Source organism: Astyanax mexicanus, chromosome 23 (assembly GCF_023375975.1).
Source record: "Astyanax mexicanus isolate ESR-SI-001 chromosome 23, AstMex3_surface, whole genome shotgun sequence".
Classification (NCBI taxonomy): domain Eukaryota; kingdom Metazoa; phylum Chordata; class Actinopteri; order Characiformes; family Acestrorhamphidae; genus Astyanax; species Astyanax mexicanus.
In genome coordinates, this window is record NC_064430.1 from 18,451,903 (window position 1) to 18,466,957 (window position 15,055).

The 15,055-nt window shown below is 39.7% G+C and overlaps 4 protein-coding genes across 4 annotated transcripts in view; 3 read left to right on the forward strand and 1 right to left on the reverse strand.

Annotated features, from left to right (window-relative positions):
* The window catches only part of aox5 (aldehyde oxidase 5), a 70,631-nt gene that overhangs the window by 10,786 nt on the left and 44,790 nt on the right, over positions 1 to 15,055 (reverse strand). Inside the window, exons 18-25 of the mRNA XM_049471366.1 lie at positions 4,318 to 4,444; positions 3,534 to 3,656; positions 3,025 to 3,121; positions 2,529 to 2,653; positions 1,530 to 1,663; positions 1,206 to 1,293; positions 1,039 to 1,125; positions 354 to 545 (exon numbers count right to left, since the gene is read on the reverse strand). Coding sequence (XP_049327323.1) covers positions 354 to 545; positions 1,039 to 1,125; positions 1,206 to 1,293; positions 1,530 to 1,663; positions 2,529 to 2,653; positions 3,025 to 3,121; positions 3,534 to 3,656; positions 4,318 to 4,444 — 973 coding nt within the window. The remainder of the gene's footprint in view (positions 1 to 353; positions 546 to 1,038; positions 1,126 to 1,205; positions 1,294 to 1,529; positions 1,664 to 2,528; positions 2,654 to 3,024; positions 3,122 to 3,533; positions 3,657 to 4,317; positions 4,445 to 15,055) is intronic.
* On the forward strand, positions 5,105 to 6,513 carry LOC125787313 (hatching enzyme 1.2-like). Its single transcript, XM_049471359.1, has 4 exons — positions 5,105 to 5,293; positions 5,448 to 5,588; positions 5,696 to 5,813; positions 5,939 to 6,513. Exons 1-4 carry the CDS (start codon positions 5,173 to 5,175, stop codon positions 6,324 to 6,326), a joined length of 768 nt encoding a protein of 255 aa, XP_049327316.1. The 5' UTR covers positions 5,105 to 5,172; the 3' UTR covers positions 6,327 to 6,513.
* LOC111197483 (hatching enzyme 1.2-like) lies at positions 8,848 to 10,266 on the forward strand. The gene is made up of 4 exons (XM_049471360.1): positions 8,848 to 9,037; positions 9,201 to 9,341; positions 9,449 to 9,566; positions 9,692 to 10,266. Exons 1-4 carry the CDS (start codon positions 8,917 to 8,919, stop codon positions 10,077 to 10,079), a joined length of 768 nt encoding a protein of 255 aa, XP_049327317.1. The 5' UTR covers positions 8,848 to 8,916; the 3' UTR covers positions 10,080 to 10,266.
* LOC125787316 (hatching enzyme 1.2-like) lies at positions 12,891 to 14,382 on the forward strand. Its single transcript, XM_049471364.1, has 4 exons — positions 12,891 to 13,156; positions 13,320 to 13,460; positions 13,568 to 13,685; positions 13,810 to 14,382. Exons 1-4 carry the CDS (start codon positions 13,042 to 13,044, stop codon positions 14,195 to 14,197), a joined length of 762 nt encoding a protein of 253 aa, XP_049327321.1. The 5' UTR covers positions 12,891 to 13,041; the 3' UTR covers positions 14,198 to 14,382.

Here is a 15,055-nt window from a genome sequence, read left to right on the forward strand (position 1 = left end):
AAGCTAATGAGGTTAACAAGTAATGCAAGCTTATACTCCACCAATTAGCAAAGGAGCTATTAGGTTAATGTAGCTTAAAAACTAAAGGAAGCTCATACCTCTCCAATTAGCAAAGGAGCTGAAAGGCTAATAAAGCTAACACTTATTGGAAGCCTTGTAGCCAACCAATTAGCCCTAACGCTCTGAGGATAAAGTAGTTCACAAATAACGCAAGCTTATAACTCACAAATTAGCATTAGAGCTATGAGGCTAATAACATAATGGAGACTTATACTCATCAATTAGCACAGTAACTATGTGGATAATATAGATAACAATACCAAAGAGATAAAAAGCTATTTTATGAGGTTTACCTGGTGCGCAGGTAGCCCACATTTAGCTGCCACCTCATGGAGAACGCTCTCAATCATGGTGAGGCCCTGAGGGCCACCAAAGCCTCTGAATGCTGTGTAGGAGGGCAGAAATGTCCGGCACACAAAACCACGCCCACGCAAGTGAGGAATCTTGTAGCCATTGTCCATGTGAAGAAGAGCTTTCTCCATGATCTGAATTAATAAAAGAGAGAAAGAATAGGCCACAGACAGAAAACTGATAGGTACACGGGTTTGATAGGTGGTTGCTAAGCTGTTAAAAAGGGGTAGATATGATATTACACATTGTTGCTATGGTAAATCTAGTGGTATATATATATTAGTGGTTGCTGTGGTATGCCTCATGGTTGCTGTGAGTTTACTAGGTGGTTGTTTGGCAATTACCAAGTGGTTGCTTTGGTATTGCTAAATGGTTGCTGTGGTTTCTTTAATGGTAAAGATAGATTTGTTAGTTGGTTGCCAGACTGGTATCTGTGGAGGTTGTTATGGCTTTGCTAGATGGTTGCTTGGATGTTATCATGTGGATGATATGATATTCCAAGTGGTTGCTGTGAAATCTTTGGTTGATGCTATGATGCTATTGCTAGGTGGTTGTTGTGCTATTCCAAAGTGGTTGCATTGGCATTGCCAAGAGGTTGCTCTGCTATCCCAGGTGGTCAAAACTCACAAACGAAGACTCGTCCAGTGTGCACCCCCCATTGCTGTAGTAGGTTATATCCGCAGCCAGGATGGTGCCATCGTCCATATACCCGACCTGAGAACATGCACACCTCCATGTTATATAAACCTGCAGAAGGCAGGGCTAATGGCCAAAAAAATATTGTTGTGCAGTACCTTATACTTGCCCAGGAAGGGATGTCTGCCACTGGTGATAAGCATATCATCACCACGTTCCAAAACACACCGCACAGCACGGCCGGTTCTGTTGAATGAACGATCATGATAAATCAGGGTTTACAAGCAGTGATCACTAGGAGCATTATGCACTATTATGGTGTGAACCCATTTTAGTCCCACCAATTTTGCCAGCAGTTACTTCCTGTCCAGCTCTTCCTGCCCAGCTCTCAAACAGTTTACAGTAGTTTAGCACCATCCATTCATACTGCAGCAAACTAAATGATTTTATTGTGTGCAAGTGAATTTATTAATCAGTCGTGCCTGTAGGCAGCAGTTGCAGTGATGGCGGACAATGAGGCGATCTTCATCACTTTCCCTCCGAATGCTCCACCCAGTCTCTTCACGTGGCATGTAATCTTATTGGAGTCCACGCCCAGAGTCAGTCCAACCACCTCCTGGTGAAGGAAGATGGAAATTTCACTTTAATCCTGTGTTTTCATTCACTGGCCACAATATTGGATGACTCAGACATATGTTGCTGCACAGTTCATCATGCACCATCTACTGCCTTAATCAGGAGTTAGCTTCTGACCATAGACACAGGCTACGTTCACACAGCAGGTAAAAATTGCCCAAATCTGATTTTCTGACCAAATTTAATGTTTAGTTTAGGCTGTTCACAATTTTTGAAAGTAACTCATATCTGACATCTGTCTGAACTGTTAGTGCTGTGCAAGTGATACACATGCACAACAGAGGAATGCTTCATGTTAAGTTTCACTTTGATTTCAGACACTTTATGTGAAGAACTATGAATGAGTTCAGGCTGCAGCTGAGCTAATCAAAGAGAATTTGCTCTAGCTCGCACAAAAAATAGCACATGTTCTGACCTTGGACAGCTTTTTATATTTTTTTATATTTGACACCGCAGCCATGACCTGTAGCCATGTTTGGCCAATTAATTAGTAAACACCACAAGGATGCAATCTAATATTATTAAAACTAATTATTATTATTACTACTATGTTTTTCATTTCGCCATCTCTTCATGGTCATTTTTCTCTATATCTTTTTTCTTTATTTTGCCATCAAACATGCATGAATATCAATCTAGTCATTCAGACCTAGTCGCATTGCCTCAAATCAGATACTTATTACCACATATTGAAGTGGCCCAGATTGGAATTGGAAATGTTAGATTCTGTGTGTTTTTTGCTGATTACACAGCCGACACAGCTGTGTCACATGTGATGTAAAATATCAAATTTGGGCCACATTTACCTGCTGTGTGAACGTAGCCTAAGTGTATCAGTGTCTGACCTGAGTGTAGGCTGCATGCTGTGTGGCTACATAAAGCTCCATCTCCCCAGCCTCTTCTCCTGGCACTGCAATCAGCCCCTGAGTCTCCATGTAGAAATGCTCCTGTCCTCCCATATACAGCTCACCTGAAAAAAAGACCAGCACTAAGATTAGCAACTCAAGCACAATTATGAAAAGTAAGAACACTGTATCAACTGTTAAGCATGGTGATGATAGCATCATGCTCTGGGACTGTTTTGCTGAGAGTTAAACTGAAGATTAGATTCAGAATTGGAATTAACATCAGAATCTCCAATGAATGTGCCTAAAGCCAGTCATAATGCTATAGCCAAGAGCAGTATGGGTTGCACCCAGACTTAAAAAGTATTTTTAGTCTCTGTAACAGTCATGATGATGCTGCCTCCACCTTTCTGGGTTGGAGTTACTTCTGAAATGAAGATTAAACAGAGCAGAACTGAACAGAATTAGGATAATAAACAGTGCAGTGATACATTACCCTCCAGGATGTGGTCTGATTGTTCAAACCCTTCCTCCACATTCCCTCTCTCCAGCTTCCTTTTTGGCTCAAAGAAGGACTGGTGCTCTATGGCTTCCTGAAGACAACATCAAAGAACAATGAACAACAATAATGGGGAGAATCGGATGGCTGCATTACGCAGGGCCGCATGCGCACAGTCCAGTGACTCTGAATGGCTTATCTTTATCTTTAATTCTGTTTTTGTCTTGGTAAAGACAACGAGTAAATCAGTGAATCAAAGTACAGAACACTATTAGAAACCTCTACAATCCTTGTAAAGATGTCTAGAATGTTGTGGTAGCAAACCTTGCGAAACAACTACATACTGAGGCAGTTCACTTTTATTTGTGTAGCTCAATAAACATTGGCCATATCAAGTCTATTTTTAATTATTCATTGTTCCTGGTCACTCTTATCTTACTTCTGAGTTGTACTGTAATCCAACACTTCCTTATCAATGCAATTATAATATTTTGACTGAAAAAAACCTGTATAGTGAAGAAGACAGGCAGTACATCCTCATATGTCACAGTGACCAGACATGATGCTCTCTTCGCAAGCTCTCGGTTTTCAGCCACGATGGCTCCAATAATCTGACCCACACAGATCACCTGTATTAGAGATAAAAAAATGATGACATTAAAAAAAAAATACACATAAATACATTTCACAAAACCAATGGTTTGTGGTTGCTATTTGTTACTGTTGTAATTTCTGCCAATTTAAGACCATTTAATTGTTTTTAGGCGCTCTTTACTTGCTTTCGCTATACACTGAAATACCAAAAGTATTGGGACAGGAATAAATACTGTGTGCCGAGACTTTTGCCATGTCCCATGGAAGCTACAGAAAACTGCACTGACCAGCACAACATGTGTGTTCTGTTCTCTGCATTGAATGTGAATATGACTGACGTATTGTCAGAACACATGTGAATGTTTTATTTTTGCAAAAAGATAAAAAAAAAAACTTAAACCTGCAGTGTTTTTTGCTGCCAGCTAAATTTTCCAATCACAGATATGTTTTTTTTTCAGCTAATATTTTAATTTGCTAAATATTATAGGAACTAGGAACTCCTTCAAGAGTTAATAAACTATGCCTGGTGACTAACTCATAAAGCTGTCAGAGAATGCCCAGACATTCCATGTGTGTGCATATACTTAGTTCTACAATGCTAAATATATAAATAAATAAATGAATAAATAAATAATAAACACATTAAATGAGAAGCTGTTCATACAGGTTAAAACTACAAAAACTGTAAAATGGTACCTCCTCCTCAGCAAAGAGTTCTTCAATGTTACCAAACCACAGTCTTCTGTTTTGTCCAGGGACATGTTCAGCAGTAATGAAAGTCACAACTCCAGGCATGGCAAGTGCTGCTGAAGCATCTATGGACCTAAAGATCAATTACAGCAGATATTAAAGGAGTTTTGTTTTTGTATTTTTGTCATAATTACATTTTTAGATTATCAAACAAACCATAATCTTAAACAGATTTGTTTAAGTTGTTGCCGCCAAAGTTGAATCTGTAGAGGGCAAATACTTTTTCATGTCACTGTAGGTAATGTGTAGAGAACACACTAAACTACAGACAAACAAGTATTTCTCAACATTCACTGTTAATCCCCATAGTTCCCCCCTTCATTAGTGCAGTTTAGCCAAACAAACACAAACTGCCACTCAGACTGAATAAAGTATTGGATTTCTGAGTTCTGTATTACTGATTTCAGAGGGTTCCTCTCCTTACTTTCACACATTAGACCAATTAAATAACCAAATTACAAAGAGCTAATGGTACAACATTGCGGTATCAGAGTAAAAATGAATTAATTTGAAACAATTGTTCAAATGGAATTGTAGGGTAAATACAGATCCAATAAAACAGGGCCTAAAATAGAGCCTTGAGGAACTCCCAACCCCAACACACAAAACAATGTATGATTCCTGACCTCAAAGGGTTCCTCCCTTTAGATCCACAAATTAGACAGTGGACAGAGTCTAGCTTTAATCCCCAGACAGCCACACCGATGTGTGTCCATGTGTATAAAAGAGCAGGTATGACAGGGTTCAGACACTGAGCTTCACTGAAGGAGCATCCAGATCATCTCCACACACTGAAGCAACATGGAGCCCACAGCCTCTCTCTCCATTCTAGCCCTGCTGATGCTCGGCCTCACCCAGGGTATTACAGTCATGGAGCCTCAGCACGTGGACATCACAACAAGAATTCTGAGCACCAACAACGGTAAAGAAGCTGCTTATTCTATTAGTTCTAGATAAGAATTCTTAGTCTCAGGAGCTTTGCTCCAAAACAGGACACTAGACTGAGAAACTCTTTTGATCTAAACTCTATTTCCTACTTTTCCTAATCAAACCCTCATTTCCATCTGTGGATGAAGGATCCAGGGAACTGCTGCTGGAGGGAGACATAGTCTTACCAAGAACCAGGAACGCTCTGGTCTGTGCCAACAACAACTGCTTCTGGAAGAAGTCCTCAACTGGTGTAGTGCAGGTGCCTTTCACAGTGAGCGCCGACTTCTGTAAGTAGAAGCTCATGCTTCACTCTTTCCAGTTCTCATCATCTTATTGATTAGAGAGGCTATGATCTGATTATTGATTGGTGATGCTTTGATGGTTTTCTTTACAGCATCCACTGACAGGGCTGTGATTGCCGGGGCCATGGCCACCTTCCACAGCAAGACCTGCATTCGCTTTGTTTCCAGAAGCACTGAAATCGACTACCTCAGCATTGAGAACAGAGATGGGTGAGAGCAGCTGAAGTATTTAAAGGAGCTTTTAGATGATCTTCCACTTGTGTTCCTCCTGTTTGAAGAGCACTGTCCATAGCTTTACTTCAGTCACCTGAACAGTCTTCTCTCTCTCCTCTCAGGTGCTACTCTTCATTGGGCAGAACAGGTGGGAAGCAGGTGGTCTCCCTCAGCAAGAGGGGCTGCGTGTACCACGGCATCGTCCAGCACGAGCTGAACCACGCTCTGGGCTTCTACCACGAGCACACCAGGAGTGACCGCGACCGCTACGTGACCATCAACTGGCAGAACATCGACCCTACAATGCAGTACAACTTCAACAAGGAGAACACCAACAACCTCAACACACTGTACGACTACTCCTCCGTGATGCACTATGGGAAAACGGCCTTCACCATCAACGGCCTGAACACCATCACTCCTATTCCTGATGCATCAGTGCAGATTGGACAGAGAGTGGACCTGTCCGTCATCGACATCCAGAGGATCAACACTCTCTACAATTGCTGAAATAAACACCCTACTGTGTCCCATTCACAACTGATCACAGATCATCTGGAGATGAAGTGATGATCCTGTCATCTTCTTATCTCTCTTTATGATACAAATTATAATATAATGACCTCATGTGGAAAACTGTCCAAATTAAATGTGTCATTATTGTGAAGTAAAATAAATCAAAGCATTTTCACTGGAATCTCTATTCTGAATATTATTCATGTAAAATGTTTACAGAATCACATCATATTATAATATTTTAATAAAGACAAAGAATATTTGAACTTTGACATCCATTAAAAAATCCTGATATCGGCGAAAATCAACAAATTCAGTTCTGTGTAGAATGTACATTATGAAAAAGGAAATAAGACTAGCAGGTTCTTAGTATAGCATCTTAATGCAGCACTACAAGTAAAGTAAACTATGATACACAGTCACTAAAGTTTCATTACTTGATTTTTATGCACAGCTACACACATCAGAACATCTCTATAAATCAGATTTCCGCATCACTACCCTCAATCTCTAAAGACAACAGCAAACAGCACTACACTTACTTTTATAAAGAAATGCTGGGAGCAACATGTTCACTGCCTTCTGGGAAAAATACTGGGTTAGATGGATGTTCTGTAGAACTTCTCAAGCTTTTTGTCTCAAATTGAGCTCCTGTTCATTTTCTTTTATGCATGAAACCTTTCTGAGAATGGAATCCTCTCTGAATCAGTGAAGATACCTTCAATATCACTGATATGTAAGAAGGCAAAAATGACACTGTACTTCAATCCATCCTTTTTTATTACTTATGGTACATTTCATAATAATATCAAAGTCACCTAAGAGAGTTTCTAATTCGTGGCCTTGGAGGCACCCTGCCCTGCACATTTACCGCTTTCCCTGCACCCAGCACTTCTCTTTATAACGGTCCATTAGTTACGGTACGATAGAAGACTATAGATTAATTAATGTCTATTATAATACATTTAATGAGGGAATACACTCTTTTTGACGCTACATGCATGTAGTTGTACATGTGTTTTGCAACTAGATACCCCTCTCTAAAGTACACCACTAAGCCCAGTACAGTGAGTATCAGAACAACAACCAGATACTATTCTCTAGAGTATACCACTAAGCCCAGTACAGTGAGTATCAGAACACCAACCAGATACTACTCTCTAGAGTACACCATTAATCCCAATACAGTGAGTTTCAGAATACCAACCAGGTACCCCTCTCAAAAGTACATCAAAGAGACCACTACAGTGAATAATAAAGAACTAACCAGATACTCCTCTATAGAGTTAACAAATCAGCGCAGTACAGTGAGGTTCAAAACACTAACGGAACACAGCTATGCTCAGAATCATCGATCGGCTCATCATACTGAAAGACAGTCAGCAGTCCAAATCAGCGCTGAAAACTGATCGTCAATCACTATTTTCTACTCTCATATCTAACATTTTTTAAAATGAAAAATAAAAAACTAAAACGGTAAGTACTACTACTAATAATAAATCTTTTAATTAATTAATATAAAAACATTTTTGCAAAAACTGCATTAAGAGGTTTATAATTATTTTAACCCAATTTGCTTTTGTATTTCTGAATTCCAAAATTTATATTTTACTTTGATTTACACAATTTAAGATGTGTTTAATTGACATTTTCACTTCTAATCTCTTGGATTCATAATCTTACAATATTACAATTTTTAGACAGAACTTTATATCCGATTCTCTATGTTTTGTCATTTTGTATATTTTGATGGAAAATTAACTTTTTCAGAATAGAGGCATTTTTATTTAATTTAATTTAATTTAATTTTTATTTAAGACTTTCCAAATATACATAACTGAAAAAAATGCCTCTCAATTGTTCCTTAAAACAATTAACAATTGAGATGTTTCAGTTTAATGCCTGTCTGAAATAAAGTTGTGTATTTTTCAAAGCTGATTTTGTTTCTGATACTGATGAATGCAGAACAATTAAAAACCTACAATCAAGAATCTGGAGTTCATATGTACATATAAACAAATAGTGCCTAAATTACAACCCTGAGGAACACAAGAGAATGTAAATACTGTTCTAGAAGAGGAATCAGATTCTGTTTCTGTAGAGAACAATCATCTTCAGATTAGAGCTCAGAGGGCTCCTCCCTTTAGTTCCACATGTTAGAGAGATTAACTGAGTCGGGATTAGAGACCAGTTTAAACAGAATAAACTCATTTTCAGCAGATCATTAATAAGAAATATGTAGGTAGAATTTAGAAATTGGAGTTCATATGTAGGTAACATTATTAGAACCTTAAGCAGAACCTTGAGGAACACAAAAGAGAATGTAAATACTGTTCTACAAAAGAAAATCACTTAAAGAGAAGCTGCTGTTTATGTAGAGAACAATCATCTACAAATCAGATTCCTGAGCTCAGAGGGTTCCTCCCTTTAGTTCCACACATTAGACAGTGGACAGAGCCTAGCTTTAATCCCCAGACAGCCACACCGATGTGTGTCCATGTGTATAAAAGAGCAGGTATGACAGGGTTCAGACACTGAGCTTCACTGAAGGAGCATCCAGATCATCTCCACACACTGAAGCAACATGGAGCCCACAGCCTCTCTCTCCATTCTAGCCCTGCTGATGCTCGGCCTCACCCAGGCTGTTCCTCTCATGGAGCCTCAGCACATGGACATCACAACAAGAATTCTGAGCACCAACAACGGTAAAGAAGCTGCTTATTCTATTAGTTCTAGATAAGAATTCTTAGTCTCAGGAGCTTTGCTCCAAAACAGGACACTAGACTGAGAAACTCCTGGAATAGTTTTGATCTAAACTCCATTTCCTGCTTTTCCTAATCAAACCCTCATTTCCATCTGTGGATGAAGGATCCAGGGAACTGCTGCTGGAGGGAGACATAGTCTTACCAAGAACCAGGAACGCTCTGGTCTGTGCCAACAACAACTGCTTCTGGAAGAAGTCCTCAACTGGTTTAGTGCAGGTGCCTTTCACAGTGAGCGCCGACTTCTGTAAGTAGAAGCTCATGCTTCAGTCTTTCCAGTACTCATCATCTTATTGATTAGAGAGGCTATGATCTGATTATTGATTGATGATGCTTTGATGGTTTTCTTTACAGCATCCACTGACAGGGCTGTGATTGCCGGGGCCATGGCCACCTTCCACAGCAAGACCTGCATTCGCTTTGTTGACAGAAGCACTGAAATCGACTACCTCAGCATTGAGAACAGAGATGGGTGAGAGCAGCTGAAGTATTTAAAGGAGCTTTTAGATGATCTTCCACTTGTGTTCCTCCTGTTTGAAAAGCACTGTCCATAGCCTTACTTCAGTCACCTGAACAGTCTTCTCTCTCTCCTCTCAGGTGTTACTCTTCAGTGGGCAGAACAGGTGGGAAGCAGGTGGTCTCCCTCAGCACGAGGGGCTGCGTGTACCACGGCATCGTCCAGCACGAGCTGAACCACGCTCTGGGCTTCTACCACGAGCACACCAGGAGTGACCGTGACCGCTACGTGACCATCAACTGGCAGAACATCGACCCTACAATGCAGTACAACTTCAACAAGGAGAACACCAACAACCTCAACACACCGTACGACTACTCCTCCGTGATGCACTATGGGAAAACGGCCTTCACCATCAACGGCCTGAACACCATCACTCCTATTCCTGATGCATCAGTGCAGATTGGACAGAGAGTGGACCTGTCCGTCATCGACATCCAGAGGATCAACACTCTCTACAATTGCTGAAATACACACCCTACTGTGTCCCATTCACAAATGATCACAGATCATCTGGAGATGAAGTGATAATCCTGTCATCTTCTTATCTCTCTTTATGATACAAATTATAATGGAATGACCTCATGTGGAAAACTGTCCAAATTAAATGTGTCATTATTGTGAAGTAAAATAAATCAAAGCATTTTCACTGGAATCTGAATATTATTTTTAATAGTTTAATATCTGTATACAGCATCACATCATATTATGATATATTAATAAAGACAAACAATATTTGAACTCAATGAAATCCATAAAAATAAGAGTTATGATTCGTGATATTGGAGAAAATCATCAACATACTCAGTTACATGTAGAGTGTTTATGATGAATAAGAAAATAAGACTAGCAGGTTCTTAGTATAGCATCTTAATGCAGCACTACAGGTAAAGTAAACTATGATACAAAACAAACCGATGTGTTATTACTTGATTTTTATACACAGCTATAGACATTAGAAAATCAATTTGAATCAGATTTCATCAGCTTCACCCTAAATCTTCAAAGACAACAGCAAACAGCTGATCTCTACATTCACTTTTATAAAGAAATGCTGTGAGCAATGTGTTCACTGCCTTCTGGGAAAAATACTGAGATGGATATTACGTAGAACTTCCCAAGTTTTTTGTCCCAAATTAATCTCCTTTTCTTGTTCCGTTTTCATTCATTTCATAATAATATCAAAGTTATAACAGTTTCCCAACCGTGGTCCTGGAGGCACCATGCCCTGTACATTCACAGTGGATTGCAAAAGTGTTCATAACTCTTGACCTTTTTCACATTTTGTCATCTTACAACCACAAACTTAAACGTATTTAATTGAGATTTTAAGTGATAGACCAACACAAAGTAGCACATAATTGTGAAGTGGACCAAAAATGATACAGGTTTTTAAATGTGTAATTAATAAACATTTTAAATGTGTGACGTACAAAAGTATTCCACTGTAGCTCTGGCCGCATGTTTAGCGTCATTGTCTTGCTGGAGGATGAATCTCCTTCCCAGTCTTTTGTCTTTTGCAGCCTTCTTTCCCATATTCCCCTAGATGGGTTGTTTCAAACTGCATACGGCACTTCTTATGTCTTAGTTCCAAAAATGTTCTTTTTTTGCCACAGTTCCATAAAGGCCAGAGTTGTGAAGTGCACAACGTATAGTTGTCCTGTGGAAATATTCTCCCACCTGAGCTGTGGATTTCTGCAGCTCCTCCAGAGTGACCATGTGCCTCATGGCTGCTTGTCTGACCAGTGCTCTCCTTGTTCGATCTGTCAGTTTTGGTGGACAGTCAGGTCTTGGTAGGTTTGCAGGTGTAGAATACTTTTTCTATTTTTGGATGACTGACTGAACAGTGCTCTGTATGATGCTCAAAGCTTGGGATATGTTTTTAAACCTAACCCTGCTTTAAACATCTCCACAACTTTATCTTTGACCGGTCTGGTGAGTTCCTTGGTCTTCATGATGCTGGGTGTTCACAATCAAACTACTGAGCCCTACCTGAACAGGTTTATTTACACTGAGACTTTATTACACACAGCTGGACAGTATTAACACATTAAGAGACTTCTGAAGGCAATCGATTGCTCTGCACTTTATTTAGGGGTTTCAGAGTAAAGGGGGATTAATACTTTTGCACGCCACTTTTTTCCGATTTTTATTGCGTTAAAATTTTGAACATCAAGTATCATTTTCATCCACTTCACAAGTATGTGCTAGTTTGTGAGTACGTTTGTAAGGTGACAAAATGTGAAAAGTCTTAAGCATATTAATTCTTTTGCAAGCAACTCTACAAGTTTGAATTCTAAGAGCCAAATCAGACCATAACATCTAGTTAAGATTTACAGCATCTTTAAGTACAGTGAGTATCAGAACCAGATTTCAGGTTTGAGAATACATAATTCAGCCCAGTACAATAAGAATAAGAACACTAACCAGATATCCCTCTGAAGAGTACACCACTCAGCCCAGTACAGTAAGTATCAGAAAATAACTAGACACCCCTCTAGAGAGTAGATCACTCAGTCCATTACAGTGAGTATCACAACACTAACCACAGATACCTATTCTAGAGTACAATTCACCTTGAAAGACCACACAGAACATTACAGATACCCTGCAGGAGCATGCTCTACTAAGTCTGCCTGGAAAGGTTAAGTGGTATCTGGCCCCGCTGATTATACTCATTGATCCACATCAGCGCTGGAAACACTGATCAATTTAATTCTTTATGTTTTGTCATTTTGTTATTAATTTACATTAAGAAATATTACTAAGTGTAATATACTATACTTTTATCCTATTTTCAGATACATTTTTCTGGTACTTTTGCCATTTACAGCAAAAGTACAGTTCATGGAAAGACATTTATTACAGTACAAACAACCAGACTGTCAGCGAATCACAAAAACCTACAACCTATCCATTAGAACAGATTAGCCAAACAACGTGACAGTGTGAGTTTTAAAATACTTGTTGACTCCAGAGGATCCTCCCTTTAGTTCCACATGTTAGAGAGATTAACTGAGTCGGGATTAGAGACCAGTTTAAACAGAATAAACTCATTTTCAGCAGATCATTAATAAGAAATATGTAGGTAGAATTTAGAAATTGGAGTTCATATGTAGGTAACATTATTAGAACCTTAAGCAGAACCTTGAGGAACACAAAAGAGAATGTAAATACTGTTCTACAAAAGAAAATCACTTAAAGAGAAGCTGCTGTTTATGTAGAGAACAATCATCTACAAATCAGATTCCTGAGCTCAGAGGGTTCCTCCCTTTAGTTCCACACATTAGACAGTGGACAGAGCCTAGCTTTAATCCCCAGACAGCCACACCGATGTGTGTCCATGTGTATAAAAGAGCAGGTATGACAGGGTTCAGACACTGAGCTTCACTGAAGGAGCATCCAGATCATCTCCACACACTGAAGCAACATGGAGCCCACAGCCTCTCTCTCCATTCTAGCCCTGCTGATGCTCGGCCTCACCCAGGCTGTTCCTCTCATGGAGCACGTGGACATCACAACAAGAATTCTGAGCACCAACAACGGTAAAGAAGCTGCTTATTCTATTAGTTCTAGATAAGAATTCTTAGTCTCAGGAGCTTTGCTCCAAAACAGGACACTAGACTGAGAAACTCCTGGAATAGTTTTGATCTAAACTCCATTTCCTGCTTTTCCTAATCAAACCCTCATTTCCATCTGTGGATGAAGGATCCAGGGAACTGCTGCTGGAGGGAGACATAGTCTTACCAAGAACCAGGAACGCTCTGGTCTGTGCCAACAACAACTGCTTCTGGAAGAAGTCCTCAACTGGTGTAGTGCAGGTGCCTTTCACAGTGAGCGCCGACTTCTGTAAGTAGAAGCTCATGCTTCACTCTTTCCAGTTCTCATCATCTTATTGATAAGAGAGGCTATGATCTGATTATTGATTGGTGATGCTTTGATGGTTTTCTTTACAGCGTCCACTGACAGGGCTGTGATTGCCGGGGCCATGGCCACCTTCCACAGCAAGACCTGCATTCGCTTTGTTGACAGAAGCACTGAAATCGACTACCTCAGCATTGAGAACAGAGATGGGTGAGAGCAGCTGAAGTATTAAAGGAGCTTTTAGATGATCTTCCACTTGTGTTCCTCCTGTTTGAAGAGCACTGTCCATAGCTTTACTTCAGTCACCTGAACAGTCTTCTCTCTCTCCTCTCAGGTGCTACTCTTCATTGGGCAGAACAGGTGGGAAGCAGGTGGTCTCTCTCAGCACGAGGGGCTGCGTGTACCACGGCATCGTCCAGCACGAGCTGAACCACGCTCTGGGCTTCTACCACGAGCACACCAGGAGTGACCGCGACCGCTACGTGACCATCAACTGGCAGAACATCAACCCTACAATGCAGTACAACTTCAACAAGGAGAACACCAACAACCTCAACACACCGTACGACTACTCCTCCGTGATGCACTATGGGAAAACGGCCTTCACCATCAACGGCCTGAACACCATCACTCCTATTCCTGATGCATCAGTACAGATTGGACAGAGAGTGGACCTGTCCGTCATCGACATCCAGAGGATCAACACTCTCTACAATTGCTGAAACACACCCTACTGTGTCCCATTCACAACTGATCACAGCTCGTCTGGAGATGAAGTGATGATCCTGTCATCTTCTTATCTCTCTTTATGATACAAATTATAATATAATGACCTCATGTGGAAAACTGTCCAAATTAAATGTGTCATTATTGTGAAGTAAAATAAATCAAAGCATTTTCACTGGAATCTGATTATTATTTTTTACCCCAACTGTATACAGCATCACATCATATTATGATATATTAATAAAGACAAACAATATTTGAACTCAATGAAATCCATAAAAATAAGAGTTATGATTCGTGATATTGGAGAAAATCATCAACATACTCAGTTACATGTAGAGTGTTTATGATGAATAAGAAAATAAGACTAGCAGGTTCTTAGTATAGCATCTTAATGCAGCACTACAGGTAAAGTAAACTATGATACAAAACAAACCGATGTGTCATTACTTGATTTTTATACACAGCTATAGACATTAGAAAATCCATTTGAATCAGATCTCATCAGCTTCACCCTAAATCTTCAAAGACAACAGCAAACAGCCGATCTCTACATTCACTTTTATAAAGAAATGCTGTGAGCAATGTGTTCACTGCCTTCTGGGAAAAATACTGAGATGGATATTACGTAGAACTTCCCAAGTTTTTTGTCCCAAATTAATCTCCTTTTCTTGTTCTGTTTTCATTCATTTCATAATAATATCAAAGTTATAACAGTTTCCCAACCGTGGTCCTGGAGGCACCATGCCCTGTACATTCACAGTGGATTGCAAAAGTGTTCATAACTCTTGACCTTTTTCACATTTTGTCATCTTACAACCACAAACTTAAACGTATTTAATTGAGATTTTAAG

Bases quoted from the DNA above. Each gene is read 5' to 3' on its own strand.
- LOC111197483 (XM_049471360.1), top strand. From the start codon at position 8,917: ATGGAGCCCACAGCCTCTCTCTCCATTCTAGCCCTGCTGATGCTCGGC. The intron at 9,038-9,200 runs GTAAAGAAGCTG...CTGTGGATGAAG, and splicing joins AATTCTGAGCACCAACAACG to GATCCAGGGAACTGCTGCTG. The intron at 9,567-9,691 runs GTGAGAGCAGCT...CTCTCCTCTCAG, and splicing joins AGCATTGAGAACAGAGATGG to GTGTTACTCTTCAGTGGGCA.
- LOC125787313 (XM_049471359.1), top strand. From the start codon at position 5,173: ATGGAGCCCACAGCCTCTCTCTCCATTCTAGCCCTGCTGATGCTCGGC. The intron at 5,294-5,447 runs GTAAAGAAGCTG...CTGTGGATGAAG, and splicing joins AATTCTGAGCACCAACAACG to GATCCAGGGAACTGCTGCTG. The intron at 5,589-5,695 runs GTAAGTAGAAGC...TTTTCTTTACAG, and splicing joins CACAGTGAGCGCCGACTTCT to CATCCACTGACAGGGCTGTG.
- LOC125787316 (XM_049471364.1), top strand. From the start codon at position 13,042: ATGGAGCCCACAGCCTCTCTCTCCATTCTAGCCCTGCTGATGCTCGGC. The intron at 13,157-13,319 runs GTAAAGAAGCTG...CTGTGGATGAAG, and splicing joins AATTCTGAGCACCAACAACG to GATCCAGGGAACTGCTGCTG. The intron at 13,461-13,567 runs GTAAGTAGAAGC...TTTTCTTTACAG, and splicing joins CACAGTGAGCGCCGACTTCT to CGTCCACTGACAGGGCTGTG.